This window comes from Natrix helvetica (assembly GCF_964273705.1).
Source record: "Natrix helvetica genome assembly, chromosome: 1".
NCBI classification, from domain to species: domain Eukaryota; kingdom Metazoa; phylum Chordata; class Lepidosauria; order Squamata; family Natricidae; genus Natrix; species Natrix helvetica.
The window spans coordinates 103,525,931-103,546,711 of NC_138548.1; the positions used below are offsets into that span (position 1 = coordinate 103,525,931).

The window sequence follows — 20,781 nt, forward strand, 5'->3', positions numbered from 1 at the left end:
TCACATTTTTATTTCCATTTCATCTGAAATCATGCTTTGCTGTTTACTCCCCTTTCATTCCAAACTGCAACTTTCCAAATGCTGTGGACATCACCAGCTGGACCTATAGATATTGATCTCTGATTATAACTTATCTTCTTGCTAAAGACGGTACCACCATTGTAGGCATTTTTAACTAGTACAAGCACAGCCAAAGTCATGTTTTATCCCAAGTATCTTGATGATATGCTATGAAAGTTAGGATTTCTAATCAGAGACAATCTTAATAGGGCAACCTTATTACCTGCATCTATCTAACTAGGAGTTATGTATACTGTAACTGGCACACATCCAGGATGAAATGAAGAGTACTAAAAGCTACATCCTGTCTCGAAAGCATCAGGCATTACCTCAGAAGACATACTGTCCTGAACAGCAGGACTGCATCAATGGGCCTAAACAGACCTAGGAATGTTTTTCTAGAATGGTACAGGTGTAATCTTTGTAACTGACCTCTTTCCCGCAAAAAAGACAATGTTAATTTCCAAGTGGCACTTTAATATTTTGATGCAATGCTAATTAAAAACAGAGTGAAACATTCAAGTAGGAAACTGGTTTAAACCAAAAAGCCAGTAATAGATAGCATCTATTTGGGAGATACTGAAACAGATTATTAAGGTACCGATTATATTATTCTCTTAACTAAAATGAAATAAATTTGAATAGGATCTTCTGAAATTGTAAACTACAGTTTTTATGTTGCACAATGTAACAGCTATATACAGTTATTTTGAAAAATGTTAAAACAGTATAGTTATGTACAAATAGTGAAACATATGAACAGTGACATTCACATATTAATAGAGGAGGGAAGAGAAGGTAGAAATGGAAGAGGAATTAACGACAACTTTTATTAGAAACAATTATAAAAAAGACATTTACACTAACAATGTAATTCAAATATAAAATTGGTGTGCTGTACACTAGCTTCAAAGAAGGAAGCTGCTTTCACTAGAGCAACTCTGGTATTTTTTTTCACATAATTTTTTAAAAGAAGGCCCATTAACACAATGATTGTTTTAATGCTACAGTTTACAGCAAAACAAACTAAAAATAGCAGCAGTTTCACATGGCATGCATCCACAAGGTTACTCCTGTGGTTTGCAACAATGCCTAACAAAGTGCTCCCAGTTGATTCCACGAATAAATTCACAATAGATTTACCTGACAGCAGGTATGGTTTGGCTTGTTGTCCTTTAGACTTTCTCCATGGCACTTCTTATCTCCATGCCCGATGGAGCAATTTATAAAGTAATTCTTTATATTATCAGGAAAACGCCTTTTCTAACAATGCATTAAAACTAAAAAGCAGCACACCATTTCAATGGTTGGCTCTGGATGATATAATATATACTATATTCAAAAGCCTGTTCAGCAGTGGCTCCATCCAGTGTTCTCTGAGCAGCCTTCCTTTGTGCATTGGGGTCTCCCTTTCTTCAACTCCACCAAACATCTCCCAAATCTACTCATGAGAATCCCTTTCCTGACAACCCTAAACCCTCTAGAATACATTTAGGGAGTGCATAGCACTGAGGAGAAATCCATTTCACTTGGCGGTGGCTATTTTTCCAGAAAATGAAGATCTTGAATGTAACTTCTAAATATTGGGAGAAGCAGAGAAAAGATAATTGTTTAACTGAATCTTTTAAAATTCAAATTGCATAAGGCTTCTTTATAAAACCATTGACAATGATTAAATAGAAACTTAGGAGCAGACTCCTCTCTACTGTTCCTAATTCAATCCTGCAATAATCAATTCTCTTCCTTTGTCAGTTTATGAAATAGAGTCATTAGTATATTGTGAGACTAACTGAACGGTTCATTTTTTTCCCAGTAAGACGAGCAATTCTATTCTGTGCTGTAGATCTAGTTGTCATTCGATCTGTAAATTGTGCTCGCTCCTCAGCAGCCGCTTTTGCCATTTGTGCTTTCTTCAATTCCCTGCAAAGAGGTAAAAGTCTGTTATTTCCCCTTCAGATAATGTTGCAGAAATTGAATCTAAAATCGTTAAAAAGAATCTGAAACAAAGGTATAACATAAATGGCATTGCTCCATATTTTACTTCTTCTACAACATGATTAATTTGAGATAAGAGTAATTCATAACACTCTGTACATTTGGGCTGTGTTACTTCTTTTCACACCAACTTTAATTTGATCTCTCTTCCTATGGAATTATTCTTGTAACATCCCCATCTTAAGATCCTTGACTCTTCACAACCAGTTTTACCCTCTCTTGTGCCCACCACCCCAAGAAAAAACTGCTCTGAATCATACTCCTGCCACTATTCATATACATAATAAATAATACTAGAACATCCCAAATCACACATATACAGTCTTACCCTAACCACCCCACTATTCTCTTACATTACAACCCACCATTCTCTTATCAATTAACATTCCTTCTTGGCCATCTAAACAGAATAGCCAACAAGGATCCCTTCTTACCACTCTCAATATAATCCTCTCAGATCAATCCCTCTCCAATATACAAAACCTTGATTATGGCACTGCAACTCATTTATTCATCCTTCTACTTCTCACATGAAGGATGATACCCAAGAACCAATTTTCTATTTTAATCCGCCACTGAAGTCCAAAAGTCAATTCACCCTGGCTACACCTCCAGAGATCTAACTATTTGAAGAACTCTACACAGAACTCCATCCCAGTTTTCAAACCAAGTCCAACTTTGTTCTTAAGCAGACAGCCTTGCTCTGCCCTACAGTCAACCAGCAGCTTACCAGGTGAGGCTCCAACCCCAAATTCAAATATCACCATTAATTCCTGAAGGATGTTCCAGCCTTCATATGTATTTTGGAAGCAGCCTGACAACATTCATGCTGCTTCTTCCTCCCATATACCAAGACTGTTCTCTTGCTGCTGTCATTGATGAAATCTTCAAGCCTGTCACCCACCAATTGCTTCTTCCTTCCTACTTGCCCTGGACTGCCAGGCTCTAATGGAGAGTTTTCAGGAATTAGCCCTAACTTAGGTCACATTGTCAAAATCACTGAAATGCTCTTGTAGTTCAATCCTTCATGAGGCTGTGAGCAACTGTCAAACCAACTGCTATATCCACACTAACACCAATGTTTTAACTTGTTGTCTTACTTCCCCAATATTGTTTTGCATATTCTGTAATACCCTGCTTTATACTCCTCTCTTAAACTTATCCCAACTGGACAATTTACATCACATTTAATACATTTTCAAAAAGGAAGGAGAAAGGGCTGCAATAAGTCTATATAGGTAGTACTCGACTTACAACCTTTTATTTAGTAACTGTTCAAAGTTACAACAGCATTGAAAAAACAATTTTTCACGGTTATGACCGTTGCAGCATCCCTATGGTCATGTGACCAAGATTCAGATGCTTGACAACTGGCATATATTTGTGACATTACAGTGTCCCAGGGTCATGTGATCACCTTCTAACAAGTGAAGTAAATGGAGAAGCCAGATTCACTTAACAACCATGTTACTAATTTAACAACGGCAGTGATTCACTTAATCACTGTGACAAGGTAGGTTGCAAAACAGGGGAAAACTCACTTAACTGTCATGCTTAGCAATGGAAATTTTAGTCTCAATTGTGATTGTGAGTTGAGGACTACCGATAAAACCTTGCAATTTTGAGCCAGTCAGGTCTCCTTTAAGAGCCCTATTGAAAAAAAAATCCATGCATCACAAAAGAAAAAAAAATCAGAATTGGGCGGGCGGGCGGGAGATCATGTAACAAAACTAAAATAAAAAGCAGATTCTTTGCTGCCAAACCAACAGATGGATGAATGAGGGGACTGTAGATGAGTTTCAGGATATATGCAGGATGGGGGATATTTCCTACCAAAATTTGAAAGCTTTTTAAGTTCCATGAGTACAATTTGGTACAGATGCCATTATCCACAAGATAATCCCAACTTATTAAGACTGAAAAGGATGCTATTTCTGACACTGGAGGCACTTCCTTTAAATTATCAATTTCAAGCTCCATTGATAAAGAAAACAAGTTATTTTGATTTTCATGGTGCAACCTGGCATGCCACACTTATGGGTAATTTTCACATTCAACTAGAACATTCACTGAATTCTCACCTTCCTTCTAATTTATATTCTATGTATATTCTGTAAATTACCTTTGGGTTTTGATTTCATCAACTACACTGATAATACTTTAGAAAACCATCCATCTTCCGGGGATGAAAGCTAGGATGGACTTTTGGTCATGTCTATATCATTCTTTTAAAAAGGTGATATAAGCATACCTCTTGCAGAACAGCAGCAACCACCCTATCCATTTTCTTCTTATTGGGAGCACAAAGATCTTTCCATAGCAAGTGAACACATTGTCTTTAAACACTTAGAAATCACAGTTTTACCCCAACTTTCTGTACTGGCACCCTGAATTATTTTCTAAAGCCAAAATATTGATGTTCTAGTTCAGATCCTTATGTATTAATGCTTTAGAAAAACTGCAGACCTCTTTATTTTGTTAGACAGTTGTTTACTATCAATATTATTTCTCCATACAGTACTTCAAAACTAAAATAGGCAGAGTATAGATTAAACTTACTTCTGCAACAAAGAGTTTTTGAACTTTTCAGCATTCAGTTCTATTCGTAGCTGCTCAGCACTTTTTCTCGCAGTGGATAACAATGCAGAATGCTTAACTAGAGCAACTGCTGAGGGCCTTTTCTCTGGGTCAGGGTTTATCATAACCTGAAATAGATTAAAGATTCGTTTGATTAATGTCTTCATTTTCATATATGAAGGAAATATGTATTGTTGCTATATATGCTTAAACTTACTTTTAGCAAGTCTAATAAATCTTGAGAAAGGACTTGTGGGATTTTGGGTAGTCTTCCTTGTCGAATTTCATGCCATTGATCCCCATTGGCTGGCAATGGTTCTGCCCCAGCAGCACATATCAGAGTTAATGCCAATGCAAAAATATCCGCTTTTGGCAAGTGATTATAGTTCTGGAAAAAAAATTGCCATACAAAAGACACCAAATTAAACTATATTTTCCCCTACATTCCAGCTCTGTTTATAGAACAGAAATCTAAAACAATCCTTCTATAAATCTAATCAAGATTAATACTCAAAGTTAGTTGTTTTGCCATAATTTGAAAGTGCATTACCTCTTGTAAAACTTCATTGGCAAGAAAACGACTATCTCCTTCCTCCACCTGAGGACTGGCTATTCTAGTGACGTGACCAAGATCACCTTTATTAAAACAGTAAAGGATAAAAAATTACTTTCTCAAAATTAAAAATGGTTTGCATTAATAGATACCGTTCTAGTATTTCCTACCTATTTTGAAAACAACTCTGCTAGATGACCATTCATCTTCATCTCCTTCTTCAGATATAGTAGTTGGAATTGAGGTCCTAGATATGAAGATATTACCTAACAAAGAATAAAATTATTAAAAATGTATCAAAATATAAATTAATTTCAGAGGTAGACTTCTCACTGCTCTCTTGTGCCTCTTTGAGTAATGTACACTAGTATTAACAGCTTCCTTGGAAAGAAGCCAAACTTTTAAAGACAAGCAAGCAAACTCCCACAAAAATATTTCCAAAACAAATACAACAGTTGGCCAACCACGTTTCAAAAAAATAACTTTTACACTGTATTCTGTAGTTGGATTTGAAAAGTTTCAGTTGCTAAGGTGTGGTTCACTATTCATTACTACTGTACATGTATGTTCATCGTGGAAAAACATTAAATCTTTACAATGAAGAAGACCTCAGATTTAAAATACTTACTAGGTTTTATATCCATGTGCACCAGTGACATTGAATGGATGTACTTTAAACCATGAGCAACTTGTAGTAGCAAATCTTTCAATTCTGGTTCACCAAAGTAACGCATATTTCTATAGTTTTCACTTATAGCATCAGCTAAACTGCCACCTGCATATAAAATTAAATGATATCTTATTTTTAGCATGTAATATTTAATAATTGTTCTCAAAAATATTTGGCTTCATAATGTTTATAGAAGCCATACGTTTACAGAATGGATCTGTTTATTGCTGGTATTTCTATGCCACTCTACTCCAAACAGCTCCAAGCACAAGTGGTTAAGATCACTACTAAGTTCACAATAAAGAGGAAATAGGAAGTATAACTCAAGACTTTATATTGATGCTAACTTTAGATGCAAGCAGCACAAGGAAAATCTATACTTTTTAAAGTACAAGTTCACAATGAACTGAATTACAAAATCCTCACAAATGTAAATAAGCCTGACTTTAATGAAATGCTTTTTAATAATAGTGTGGGAGCTAAAACTATGAATTAGAATGACTGAATTACAAACTGATAATAATCTCAGAAAATCTATTATTTTTAGGCTTCTCTAATTTATATGCAATAAGGAGATATTAACATTAATATTAACCAGATTGTCTAAATGATGTTCATGAATGTATATAAAACATTTGAAATACTTAACAATTATTGATATGCAAAGAAAACATTTCTTTTTGTGTAAATTAAGAGTCAAATTTGCTTGTACAGTCTGTTTGATTTTTATCAAAAGCTTCAAAAGTTTCCTCTGTTATTTTACATTATGGATGCATCAATACATGCCTCATAGATGCCACGTGTGACTTTTTCCATTGATTGGGCTGAAATCCTGCCTATAGTTAAAATATATCACTGGATCAGAAGGCAAGAAAAAAATTAAGGAAGCTATAGTACAGAGCTGTGGCCTGCTCACAAGAAAACTAAGTAGTAGTAAGACAACGAGAAGTTATAATTTTGGCTTCCATATGAATTCCTGGTTGTCAGCAGACCCTACATTTCCATTGTGGAATAAAAGATGATACTTTAATGTGTATGTTTTGAGGGGTATAACGAGTCCCTCACAATTAATATAAAACAGAATTAGCAGCAGATAAAATGTATTTCGATATTTAATTTTACAGCTTCAGTTGAACCTGAAGCACATTAGTCAATTACTAATAGTACAATATTACAATATTTTTATTTTTTTTAGTCAGGAAATTTGAAATAATCGGCCTTGATGGTAGATAGATCCATCAAGCAAAATACACAACTATTCTGAGCTCAGGGCAAAAAAGTTTTTCTTTTAATATTCGAAAGAAAAGCTTCCTGTCTCATTTTATTCAATATGCATAAATTTATTATAATTCAGCTTTGATGATTTAAAGTATCAAAGTTCTTCCATTTTTGTTCTGCTGTGTCATAATTGTAATCACATACTCAAACACCTGTACAAATTACTGAAACTGAAATCCCCAATTGTTACTAAATCTTTTAAGATATTTTATTTTAAGTAACAAGGATTGACAAATCTGTAACAGGCAATAAATATACTATTTACCTTTCTAAGCCACTTGCTTAACAACTTACTATAGGCATTTTTCCACAGTCATTAGAACAAAAGTTTACTTACCATTACAATATTCATTCTGAATAAGCATATGATCATCTTCAGCCCAAGCAGAAAAGTATCTGACTACATGTGAATGCTGTCCCAAAACCGCATGAGCATAAACTTCTCTAAGAGCATTTTGCCTATCATATTGGGGGGAAAAAACAATTTCACTAAAAGTTATTATCAAATATTAAGTTGTCAAATACGTAGAATTCTGGTCATTTCACTAAAGTAAAGTCCTGCTCAACCAGTCTGCCTGCATGTTGGAGGCTCCCAAGATGTGCTCCGCCCATAGGGAGAGGATGTGCTTCTCCACTCCACCTCTCATGAGCGCCTTGGAATAGGTGCCCCCTTGTCTGTTTACATGCGCTCTGGCGCCACATTGTCTGTGAACAAGAGAACATGTTGGCCTGATATCTGTGGCTGGAAGTGATGGAGCGCCAGATGTGCTGCTCTCAGCTCCAGCCAATTGACGTTGTACTGAAGGTCCTCTGGTGACCACCACCCCTGGGTCACCAAGGACTGGAGATGAGCCCCCGCAGCCAAAGAGACTGGCGTCTGACGTTATGCTCACACAGCTTGGTTCCTTGAACAGGTGTCCTTTTGCCATGGCTGGTGACTTCCCCCACTTCAGGGAGCGACTCACCCTGAGAGGGACATGGAACTTGACTTTGGAACTGCTGCTCCTGGACCCCTGATGTTGGAGCAGGAACCATTGAAGGGTTTGTGGGTGTAGCCTCGCCCAGGGAATGATGGCTATGCAGGAGATCATTTTCCCTAGCAATTGGGAAAGAAGAAGCACCTGCATCCTGTGATGAGATGTGACCTGGTTCACGATGGATCAGCTGGTGGCTCAACGTTCCAGGGAAAGAGAAACTTTGCAGGTCTCCGTGTTGATCACCACTCTCAGATGGAGAAGTCTGGTGGAGGGATTCATGTGACTCTTTTCTACGTTCACAGAAAATCCATGACTCTGGAGTACTTGGACCATGATCTGGAGATCCTGACCTGCCTGAAGCGGTGACGACAACTCGATGAGGATGTCGTCCAGGTAGCATTGTAATCTGATTAGTTGCTCCCGAAGACGGGCCACCACCACTGCTAGTAGCTTGGTGAAGGTTCTGGGGGCGAATGAAAGGTTGAAGGGCATGGCCCGGTATTGGAAGTGGAGCCCTGCATAGGAGAACCTGAGGAATTGCCTGTGGAGGGCCGAATCGGGACATGGAGGTAAGCCTCCTTGAGATCTATAGATATTAAGAGACCTCCCTGTCTGATGCAACCCAGGATGGACTGGAGGATTTGCATCTTGACTGGCTTGTATGCTAAATGTCCATTGAGCCATTTCAAATCTAGAATGGCTCTCCATCCCGCCGAGGCCTTCGGGACCAGGAAAAGGATGGAGTAAAATCCTATTCCCTGATGTCCCTGGGATACCGGCTCGATGGCCTGGATGTCCAGCAGATGCTGTATCTCCAATTCTAACTGCGTCCTTTTTGATTGTCCCTGGGAATGGGACACCAGATAAAGCATCTCAGGGGAATGGAGCAAAACTCTAGAATGAGGCCAAGCTGCACTGTCTGCAGAACCCAGGCGTCCATAGCAGTCTGTTGCCATTGGCTGATGAAAAGAGCTAATCGACCGCCAATGGGATGATCCATTGCAAGTCACTTAGACCAGTGAAAAGACCGGTTGTTAGACCCTTGAAAGGGCTGCCTGGACTGTCTGGTCCTATCCCTGAAGGAGGACCTGTCCTGAGGTCTGTCAACCGACTGGGGGTAAGGTCTCTGATATGACAGGGGAACTAAATCCTTTCTCTGGGGCCCTGCGATAGTAGGGAGTGGTCCTTCGCTCCGCCCTCCTATACATGTGCGGGAGAGTTTTTCTCTTGTCCTTACCCACTACTGAAATAGGGTCCAGGGCCTCCCCAAATACACTGTCACCCTTAAAGGGGGAGGAAGCTAACTTCCATTTAGACTTCATGTCTGCTTGCCTGTGGCGGAACAACAAGAGGCGACAAGAGGTGACTTTAGATGCCATGGTCCTAGAAGCAAACTTGGCCGCATTGAGGGTGGCGTCTGGTGAATACTCAGCAGCTGCTATCAACTTGTTGATGTCCTGCAGTAACCTGGTGTCCACTATGTTGGAAGAAAGGAGGGACAAGGAGGCTAAGGTAGCCATAGGAGCATCCACGGTTGCAATTTTAAGGAGCTCCTCGAGTTCCTGGCTTATCCCATACATTTTCCTATCAATCCCACTAGGGGCTGCGATGGCACCTGGTTGGTGACACTGTCACTGGATGACATTGATAAATAACTTAGGGGAAGGAACGACCTCTTGTTCCATCACCGGCTCCGTGAACAGAAGGGAATTAGGATCCTGTGCAACTGGAACCGAATCTGTGGGTCTATCCCCCTATTCCCATATTGGCCGTTGACTTGGCCTTAAAGAGTAGGGTTTGAAATAGGGCAGGATAAAACAGCCCTGTGAAAGAAGTCCTTTCTGGGATGAGGCCTTCATCCTCCGATAAATCCTGCTCCCCAGGTTCCTAATCACCTATGATCGAGACCTCACTGTGAAGGGGAGGAGGAGGAGAATGGGCATCCTGCCTATGAGATAAGCCAATTGGAGGCTGCAACTGCATACTACATAAGCAAGGGATCCCTACTGGAGGATGGCTCAGGAGACCTCTCTGGGTCAATGCTGAATCAATGGCCTCTGTAATGGTCGCAGCTATTATGGCATGCCATTCCTGTGAAAGAGCAGGGACTGGATCCTCCCCAAAGCGAAAGCCTGCCGCTTTGGGAATAAAGGTAGCTGAAGGGCCAGAGGGCATGATAGGTGTAGCAGCAGACCCCAAAGATGCAGGTGGCAGACAGAGGGAGGAATGAAATCCTCCTCATAAGGCGCTGTCTGAAAGGGATGCATCTCACTGGTATTGGGTGACCATTCTAGTTGACTATCCTCCAGAATCTGTGAAGGCAAATCAATCTCCAAAGGTTGAGAGATCTGGGACCTAGCCACTGGAGGTCTGGAGATTCTATCAGCTTCTGCCTGTTTTGGGGCTTTGGAGAATTGTTTATCCAATGCCTTCTGCCTCCTCAAAACAAGGGGAAGAAATAAATCAGTCCCTCTAGCCAGATTGAGGAAAAAAATTGAGGAAGCAGCCAAAGGAAGAGGCGTGGCCAAAGCTTTTAACTCCTCAGTTAGACTGAAGATAACCCATACTTGGACTCTCCAAGCAGCGCACAGGAGAATGTGTGATGCAATTTAGGTAAAACTTCAACCAAACTCATAGGAATGTACAGGAAACAATGTTTCCTGCATGAGGCAAACAAATTTGTGAATTAGAGATATGCCTGGCCCATTTCTGGTAGGGCCAAATCAAATCCTAGAACAAAATTTGGAAAGGTCTAATGGGGTAAATACGGCAAGGCTGGTGCTCCTTATCTTTTTTCCTTTTTTCCCCACAGCCTATGTGCTAGTCTTCCCCTAAGCTCTAATTTTTCTTGATCCTTGCTTTTGCTTAGGAACTGCACTTTGCATTTAATTGCAACTTGCTCAAATTGGTGTATCTGTATTCTGAATCCATGTCAGGAAACATAAAAATGACTGGTCTGTTCATGGAACATTTTATTTTGTACATCCCTAGAAAGGAGCTACTGTCAGTTATTTTGTCAGTTATATAGTCGGTTATATTTAGGATTGTTCCAAATATATTAGTTGCATTTAAATTGTTACTAATACTTACTCATCAATTGATCCAGCCAATGGTTTCTTAGATCGCTTTATTGCATAGATGCAACCATCAAGCCGTTTCACACATTTGAATACAGAACCAAATTCGCCAGAACCAATCTTCTCCAATTCATGAAATTCTGTGGCATATCGAGATTTCATATTGCTTTCTGTTATGCTGATCCGCTAAAATGGTGTAGACATAAACACTGCTAAATTCAATGTCACTGAAATGTGTTCATTTAGAAATAGGAAGTTTTATGGAATTTATTTTACCTTGGCAGGTCTGACAGTTTCATCCTCAAGTTCTCCATCACTTGCTTCCATGTCCTCATCACAGGAGCTAAATATATAAAAATATACAGAAATACAATGAAATCTTAACTTTCCAAGATTTTTTTCTAAGTAATACATCATTCATTCAGAGGCAAGATGAATAGAGGTCATGTGGGCAAGAATAATGCTAGGAGATGACACAGAATCTTAAATGAACTTCACTCCTTGAGGTAGAATTGTTTCTTACTGTATTATGCTGATACCACAGCATTTGACCAGAATAAGATATCTCTGTGAAGCAGTGAAAAAGTGAAGTGAGGAATGGAATTATTTAAAAGAGAAAAAATAGGAATATAAATTAAACAAAATGCAATTTATTTTTACATTAGTTTAGAATAAATAAAAATAGAAATCTGATCCATAGAAAAAACTTGGCCATAAGCTCCTTTCTTAAACAATAAGAACATTTATGCTAGCAATTCTTAACCAAGAACCAATCAGTATGTTTCTCCTGATATATAATGTCCAACATCTCTTTATCTCCACATCAGTGTAGGTAATAGCTTGTAGCAATTTTGGTAACAGTGACACATTTTAACATAATGATTTTGTTTTGACTATCACTCCTAGCTTCATGAACTTACCTTTTTTGCAGGGAGCAGGAATCAATTTCCATTCTGGTTTAGCCAGAATTCATGTTCCATAAACTTGGGTCTAATTTCTTGCTCTGTTAACTAACATTTAGCTTTCCTTTTCTGTGCCATAGTAGAAAGCGAGAGCTTCATTGTAAATATACTTTAAGTTATTGTTGCTTTCAATACAGATGGTTTGAAATGTTTTGCTAAGTCATAGTCTGAACACTGAAACCATGATTCAATATACAATAACGGATTTCACACATGTTATAAAATATATTTTATCAACAATGTTTATACATTAAGCGAACAATTTGTTAACAAACCATTTTGATTTAGTTCAATGTATAAAGCCAATTATAATTGATCTCAGGTTTATAGATTAGTTTAAATAAAATACAACATAATAAGCCATACCAGGCTCATATCTACTTTACTTCTAAAATTCCTGTTTTTACTTCTTCAGGCAACCACAGAAATTCTCTATTGTTCCCATTCATACTATTAAATAGCATTTATTGCTCATTGTTCACTATGAATCAGTAAGATGATATGGACAAAATCCATTTTCTTTCTCAAGGTAGGCGTCTGGCTGGTGATTGTAAGAACTATATTTTAATAAATGTATGGCAGATCAGATTAGCCAAGACTGTTGTTAAGTATAATACAGATTGTACAACACAGGTTGCAGAATTATACTTTGTATAGTAGTATAGTTTTTATTGTCATTGTACAAAATATAATGAAATTGGTTGCATTTGTAAGATCTCAAGTAACAGTTAAAAATTTTTTTTAAAAAAATATCCCTGATGTATCAAAGATCAATTTTGATACTCACTCATTCCAATGTGTTCTCTTTCTCCTTCGACACTGTCCAACCGAAGATTGAAGAAAGACAGAGTCTGGAGTAAAGGGATTAATGTTCACATGAGGGGCTTGTCCTATATCACATTCCTGTTTTACTAGTTTTCCAACATTCATAAAGAGAGAGCCACCTCGAAGTTTAGCTGAACTCGAGCCCATTCCTTCAGCTCGACAAAGGAGACTCTGAAAAACCAATACAATATATTTAATGAAATAATGAGCATTTAAAAAGTAATACATCCATATTCTTGTCATAAACCGTTCTTTGTGCTTTTTTTCTGACACATTACAGCAGAAATAGGCTTCTGGTGTTATTCTTAATGCGTAACTCCTCTGACAATGAACAAAACAAATCATTATGGGAAGAAATACTGTAAAATATTCAGCTATTTTCAGAGTTAAGTTGCAATCAAGGCCATGAGTTTTAGCTATTTTAACAGGCAGAGAAGTTATTTTCTGTCACAGGGGTGTCAAACTCAATTTCATTGAGGTCCGCATCAGCGTTTTAACCTGGGGGGGGGGGGGGCAGGAAGGCATGGCCAGCTCAAATCCACTCGTGTTGGGGGCGCCTGTAGCGGCCCAAGTACTCTGCCAGCAAAAGGAGAGCTCGGGAGGGCCTCATACAGCCACCCAAGCTCCGTTTTCTCCAGCAGAGGAACTGTGGGATTGGTCCCTTGCTGTTTCCAGGGTGGCCCCATGGGCCAGATCTAAGCACCCCGCAGGCTGGATTTGGCTCCCAAGCCTTGAGTTTGACACCCCTGTTCTATCAGTACATCTTGGAACTGAAGCCAAGATACGGTGTAAAAACCATCAATAATGCATGCTTGGTATTAAGTCTTTAAAAGTTTCTAACCAGAAATAAAATCCTTTTTTTTAAATTTATCAGAAAATCCTGCCATGTAAAACACAGGCTTATTTTAAAAAATCAGGACATAAATGGGCAAGCTGGCTGATAAGGCATGTGAAAAGGCCTGCCTTTCCCACTAACTCATTTAATTTCTCTCTGGGCATGTGGCAGTTTTACACTTGGCTACAGGAGTTCATGTCCTTTACAAATGTTACTCTCATCTTCTTGTTCTTTTGAATTGGAAGGAACACTATTCCTAATGGCTAATGGTTAAATATAATATATTATTGCAACAATGAGAGTATCTATTTCAAAAATGAAACAAAAATTGAAAATTTCTAGCAAATTTTGGCAAACTTTAGGATAAAAAGTGCTAATAATATTTTTAATTAACAAATGTTAGTAAAAGATATAGCTGTTGCTTACTTCATCAAATGCATAAAATGGCCTGACTGATATAAGACTAAATTGGGGCAAGATAGGGTGTCTAAAACTTTTTGATGCACATGAGTTTTGGCTCAATGATGCTGTTAGTTCTGCTTTTCCAAAACAGTCGCACTGAGGTCTGCTATAGAGCAGGGGTCACCAACCTTTTGGGCCTCAGGGACCACTAAATAAATCCCGCAGACCACTAGTATGATCTGCCTAGTGACTAGCTGGGTGAGTGTGGCAAGATGATAATATGACTGGATGGGCACGGCCAACTTGATGTCACTCACGTGGAGGGCGCCTTGCCAGCCTCTACTCACCACTCCTCACGTTCCTGCCCAAGCTCCTTAGGGCCCCAACAGGAAGCAGTTGCTGAAGCTAAGCAGTCACCAGGAGAAAGAGTTGGCAAAACAGCTGGCTAAGTTCAAATTGGATCTGACTGAGAAGAAGGCTCAGCAAAAGCACCTCACTGAGGACTAAGAGCATAGGCTTTCCAACCAGAGGGAAGACCTGTGGGAGTGCAAGGCTAGGTACCAGTGCCTGGAGGCTCAGTGGGCTGAGATGGTCAACCAGTTCCAGGCCATGATGCAGTCCCACTGGAACAAGGCCCTCTGGCTCTTCGCCACCAGCAGCACTTCCCTCCAGCCTTCAGCCCACACTAGGAGGCTGAAGCAGACCCCAAAAGACCCAGAAGGGGGAGACTCTCTACAGCAACACAAATGTTCATTGCAGGTACCCAGCCCAGCGGGCATAGTTTGAAGACCCCTGATTTAATGCAAAATAAAAAATATAAATAATTTTTCTGCGGACCACCAAAAATTTCTCACAGACCACCAGCTGGTGACTGTTCCTAGAATGTCCTGGATGGTTTAAAATGCTCTGATATACTTTTTTTTCTTGTTTTGAGTCCTGATATCAAGCGAGTACCTATTAATTATTTTATGCAAGCTTGCCCATTGTCCTATGTAGAATCCAGAGGTGAATGACAGCATATACCACATTGAAAGAATAACAAGTGAAAGTATCCCTCATCTTACTGTACAATACAATAGCAGAGTTGGAAGGGACGTTGGAGGTCTTCTAGTCCAACCCCCTGCCTAGGCAGGAAACCCTATACCGTTTCAGACAAATAGCTATCCAACATCTTCTTAAAGACTTCCAGTGTTGGGGCATTCACAACTTCTGGGGGTAAGCTGTTCCACTGATTAATTGTTCTAACTGTCAGGAAATTTCTCCTCAGTTCTAAGTTGCTTCTCTCCTTGATTAGTTTCCACCCATCGCTTCTTGTTCTACCCTCAGGTGCCTTAGAAAATAGTTTGACTCCCTCTTCTTTGTGGCAACCCCTGAGATATTGGAACACTGCTATCATGTCTCCCCTAGTCCTTCTTTCTATTAAACTAGACATACCCATCTTGTGTGTGTACTTGTTGGTGCTGCTGATGTGGAAATGGGAGCAAAGTATACACCTGGTTTATTGCAAGGTGTATACTCATGCTTGCATTCTTTCATGTTTCTTGTTGCTCATGACAATCTGATGATTGTCCATATGTAAGCATGGACCTATCAATACCAGAAAATGTGCAGTCATTGTCCAGTATAGGCTGTAGCTTACACATAATGTGTTTCAGGAGCTGGAGCTGTAGATGATAACTATTGGTATTCTGTTCTTGTCTGCTTTTTTAATAAGTCCTTCCTGGGACTTCAACATCCTGAGTGATTGATTATTCAGAATTGTAGGATGATTGCACTCATCTTAATCAAATAACCTAGAATAACTGAAGGAATATAAGAACTGATCTTATAAATTTAAGAAAAGCTGAAAGTTTCCCCCTGTCACTTTCAAGATGTCCATAAGGAAAATCAGAACTGATATACAAGAATCTAACATTTCCAGCAATATTTATACACTCTAACCTTCATGAACCTATTCTGTCAGTAACAGATTTGGCCAGAAGAAATGTTACAACTCAGATCTCCATCAGTTTAAGTAAATTTAAAATACGTATTAATCAGATTACATATTCTGATTCTATACAAATCCACTCATAGCCGAGAATGGATGCAGACCTTTATATGTATTATGTTCTACTTACTGAAACTTTGAATCTTTTGATAAATATGAAAGATTGATGTAGCAAGAAATAAATAAGAATTTCTATCAGTAACAATCAATTAATTATAGAATATCCTAGTGATTCTTCATCCAAGTAATAAGTAGCACTCACAAGCTTAGCTTTTTGAGATCAGCCAAAATGCAGTACAGGTATTCTTTGACTTATAACCACCATTCATTTAGTGAAGTGACCTTTCAAAGTTATAATAATGCTGACAAAAGTGACTCACAACCAGTTCTTGCACTTACGACCATCCAATGTCCCTGGGCACTTGGCAATCAGCATGTATTTATGATGGTTGCAAGATCCTAGGATTACGTGATTGCTGTGTGCTTCCCATAAGCAAAATCAATGGGGGAAACTTAATAACTGTGGCAAAAAAAATTCATAAAATTGGGTGTAGTCATGTGTTGATCATATCACTTTTCAGAGGACATTCTAGTCTCAAATGTGATCATAAGTTGAGGGACTATCTGTAAGTATTGCCACAAACCAGAAAATAAGGTCATTATAAATATATGAAGCTGTACAAATATAAGCCAGTTCATTAGTTTCTCTGGCCAAGTACTTCTGTGAAGTATCAATAGCTGTACATTGTTTGGGGCAAATGAGACATTTTTCATTACCAATCACCCAGTCTTTCTAATCACAGCAGCCATGCGATACTTAATACATTCTGAATACAACACCTTAAACTCAAATTATGCATTAAGCTCTGATCCCTTTTGACAGTGGTTTAAAAATACTGTACCTAACCTGTGACCTATAATTGCAGCAAGACCAAACTAGAGTCATTTGTTCTAACTAATGCATAATTTGAGCCTTATATTGTCAGATTACTGCATAATTTTCATTTTTATAGTAATTTTATTAACAGCTAGTTAAACTCTACAGAAAATTGCAATATTATAGGCAGCACAGCCCTGTCATAATCCATGATTAGAACATCATGAATTATCTCCTTGGCATTGTTATGGCTGAGGCAGGCAAACTTTGATCTCCAACATCATTTGTGATTTCCCAAACTGGGTGCAAGTATTTTTTTCTAGAAAATGTACAGTATCCTTTATACCTAGTACAGGTGAAGTTAAGGGATAACATGGATATTTAGAGCCTCTGCAAAGTTTAGGACAAGCATTTGACTCCTCAAAATACTCAAACCTCCATATTTCAGTTCTACCACTCCAGTGACAGGCACTAAAAAGGTTATATGGAAGATATGTATCACAACATTCAATTAAAAATGATAGCAATCCCCTTGTTTTAGGTCTTGAAATACCTAGGATAGGGTATAAATGACTAATATCCTAAATGCAAACCATTTATACATATTCCCAAACTCACAACAAAAGCTGTTATAAAAACATGAGTATGATTTCCAATGGAATCTTTGCAAAGAACATACAATTTTTCTATACATCTAAAGTTTCCCCCGATTCTTCATAGGTTCCTAAATATGTCTCAGTAATCCAATCTAGAATTCAGTTATGTCTTACTATAAGTAAAATCATAGTTATATTTCCTTCCAAATCATTTGGAATATTAAGATTATCTTAATAGGCATGAAAGCCAGCAGAGTGACTATCAAATCCAACCTCCCTCACAGGGTTGTTCTGGGGGAAAATGAGGAAGAAAGAGTATTATATATGTTCACCTCTTTGAGTTACTTATAAAGTAATAAAGGTGGGATAAATATTTAATAAATAGGCTTCCATTTTTAAGATAAGCATTATCTTACACATACAATATTGACAGAAAAACATTAATTGTATAGTATGAATGACAGCCTCATATGCTGCTATTACGAATTTAGAGAGCTTGATACATAAAATATCAACAGAAAATTAGCCAGTTGCAAAAGTATTGATTCTACAGTTTTGTACAACTAGACAACTGTTTCTTAATAAAAAGCAAGAAAAAGCAATACATCACTCTCAAAATCAACTCATTTACCTCTCAAGATTTCTTTAAAATATAAAATTTACATAAACTTTCATGGAAGCTTTACACATTTTAAAGTAAATGCTTTACTTAGAAAAATCACCACAAAACTTTCTCCATTATTCTTTCTTTTAAAAAGGGTGATTTCCTAATATATACTGAGCGATCCTTGAACTGATTTCTTTCAGGAAAGTAAACATTCCAAAATCACTAAGCAAACCAGTAGGTCAGCATTAGGATCATAAAGGTTGAGTACTTTTGTAAGCCAATTGTAGTGGATTTACCACATACTTCACAATGTGGGGGAAAATTATTTTGTTACAAATTTTAGTTTAGTTACATAATCTTAACTGACAATCTGTGGGCAGGCCTTATCAAGATGCTAAGTTTTTTGTAATAGGCAAGCAAATCTGTTACATAACTTATGACAAAAGGGTTTGGCACTGGAGAAAAAATTGCTCTTATTCTTGGCATTGATTTATGAACTGAGAAATGAAGGGCTGCCAAAATTTAAAAGGTCCTCCCGATGACTTTAAATCCACTCTGTCTTTAGCAGAGCTTGTCTGCTATCAACCACAGGTAAAGTGGCACGTAGGACATTCAAATACATGCTGAGAGAAGATGTACGTGTGAAACATGACCCTTATCATTACATACAGGGGGAAGACCCAGCTAAATAGACTGAAGGTTAAAACTCCATGTCGAATTCATCTTACTTCTTGAAAAATGTCTTTTGCCTTCCCACAGGGGTTGGGCATTGGTCAGCTTCTTTCCCTCATCGTTAACATTTGAGACCTTTAACAGTGGAGAAAGCACCCGCAGGGAAAACACTCTAAACCTGTCTGGCACCAAATGGATAATCCCTCTGAAATGTCCTGCGCAGAAAAACTGACAAAAGACAGAAAGGGGGCGTGGCAGTTAATCCAAGAGCGCCTTTTGCCGTCTTCCCTGAAAAACAATTCTTTTTTCCCCCAAACCAGACAATACCGACTTTAGTCTGACCACACAAAAGGCCAAGAGGTCATGGTCAGGGAGGAAACCAAACGATCTACTCGCCTGGCACGGGATCGATCACCTAAACTCGCCTGAGGTTCCCACATTACCCACGTGCTCGAACGAAACAAAACCAAACAGGGTTCCGACTCTAGGTTGGTTCCCCCCCCCTCTCAAAAATAAATAGCGTCCAGCTGCTTGCTTGTCCCGCCGAAGTGGCCAAACGTCCCTTTTCCTCCCAGCCCTCCACCGGCAGCAGAAGGAAGGCGCTCCTTCTCTCGGCCCGCGGGCCGCGCGTTCCGCCCACCTCACCATTGTCTTCCTCCAGGGCCTCTTGCCCTGCTAAGCCTCCTCTCTCACCTTCGGCGTATGCGGAGTATCGAAGAGGCGCAATTTGCGAAAGGTCTTGTGCGGCGGTGTGCCGGGATACTCGGGCAAAGGAGAACTGGGATCCGGGTGTTCCCGATACCGGATTGTATCCGTTCGCGGTGGCGGCGATGACGACTGACCGTAGAAACGGCGAGGACCCTTCAGCGGCGGGGAGCCAGCCATGAAATAAGCTCCGGGGGATTTCACTGGGGACGAAGAGCCGAAGCCTTCCTCTTCCCACGAATCTTCCTCTCCCGGGAGCGCGGTCGAGGCCAGTTCTCTGCCAACCTGCTCGGGGTTGCGCGGTGGCTGAGGCTCCAACCGAGCCGGAGTGCGATTGACCGAAAGAGGGGAGTCGGCTTCCTGGAAGGCCGAATCTTCCCCGGTGCTGTTACAGCTGCTGCCGCCTCCCTCCTCTTCCTCCTCCTCATAGCCACCTTCTTCCTCTTCTTCCTCCTCCTCGCAGTCGCTTCCGCCGCCCGAGAAAAGCAGTTTCTGCCGGATAGGAGACGCAGCCCTCCGGACCGTCAGGCGCCGCGCCTCCGTGGCCAACGGCGGTGGCTGCCGGCTCAGGAAACTCATGGTGGTGGCCGAGATCGTACACGCTCTTCTCTCCCTGCCGAGGCTTCCGTTCAGACAGGCGCCTTTGACAGGCCAAATCCTGCCCCCCTGCGGTCAGACTCTCCTCCGGCGTGCGTTCACACAGTCACCCGACGAGGTTCCCAGTTTGTCCCAAAAATCTCCGGCGCTCTCCACCCGACCCACAGAATCGCCTGTTCAGACTCCGCGGCTTTCCCGCGACCGTTAGTCACGTGCCGGTCACACTGGCCAATCACACACGCCCCCTCCGTTTGAAAACACCAGTGGCGAGAGGCGGGGCCCAACGTGATGACATCAGAGATCATTTGGCGCGAATTCGGGGGGTGAAAGAGGGAGGGGCTGGCTTATTGGTGGGTTGGAGTGAGCGTGTGGAGGGGGGGAGTTTGTCGTCTGAGAGAAACGGGAAAAGTGCTTCAAAGTCGTAAACGTGACTGGAAGTTTAGCATTTGATCTTGGGGGAAGCGCGCTGGGGGGGGAGATAAAGAAGGGTTTCAAGTCGGTCCTTCGAGCGGTCGGGCCTGACTCA

General features: G+C 39.9%; 1 protein-coding gene across 1 annotated transcript; it reads right to left on the bottom strand.

The window, feature by feature from the left end:
• Window positions 1-520: 520 nt before the first annotated feature.
• On the bottom strand, window positions 521-20,468 carry WEE1 (WEE1 G2 checkpoint kinase). Its single transcript, XM_081935325.1, has 11 exons — window positions 19,647-20,468; window positions 12,937-13,145; window positions 11,464-11,530; window positions 11,201-11,373; window positions 7,471-7,592; window positions 5,814-5,960; window positions 5,356-5,451; window positions 5,183-5,268; window positions 4,850-5,020; window positions 4,615-4,760; window positions 521-1,980 (listed from the first exon to the last, which is right to left on the bottom strand). The coding sequence occupies exons 1-11, from the start codon at window positions 20,235-20,237 to the stop codon at window positions 1,830-1,832; spliced, it is 1,959 nt and encodes a 652-aa protein (XP_081791451.1). The 5' UTR covers window positions 20,238-20,468; the 3' UTR covers window positions 521-1,829.
• Between the last annotated feature and the right edge of the window lie 313 nt (window positions 20,469-20,781).

Bases quoted from the DNA above. Each gene is read 5' to 3' on its own strand.
- WEE1 (XM_081935325.1), bottom strand. From the start codon at position 20,237: ATGAGTTTCCTGAGCCGGCAGCCACCGCCGTTGGCCACGGAGGCGCGG. The intron at 13,146-19,646 runs GTGAGAGAGGAG...TTGGTTTTTCAG, and splicing joins ATACTCCGCATACGCCGAAG to AGTCTCCTTTGTCGAGCTGA. The intron at 5,961-7,470 runs GTAAGTAAACTT...TTTTATATGCAG, and splicing joins TCAGAATGAATATTGTAATG to GTGGCAGTTTAGCTGATGCT.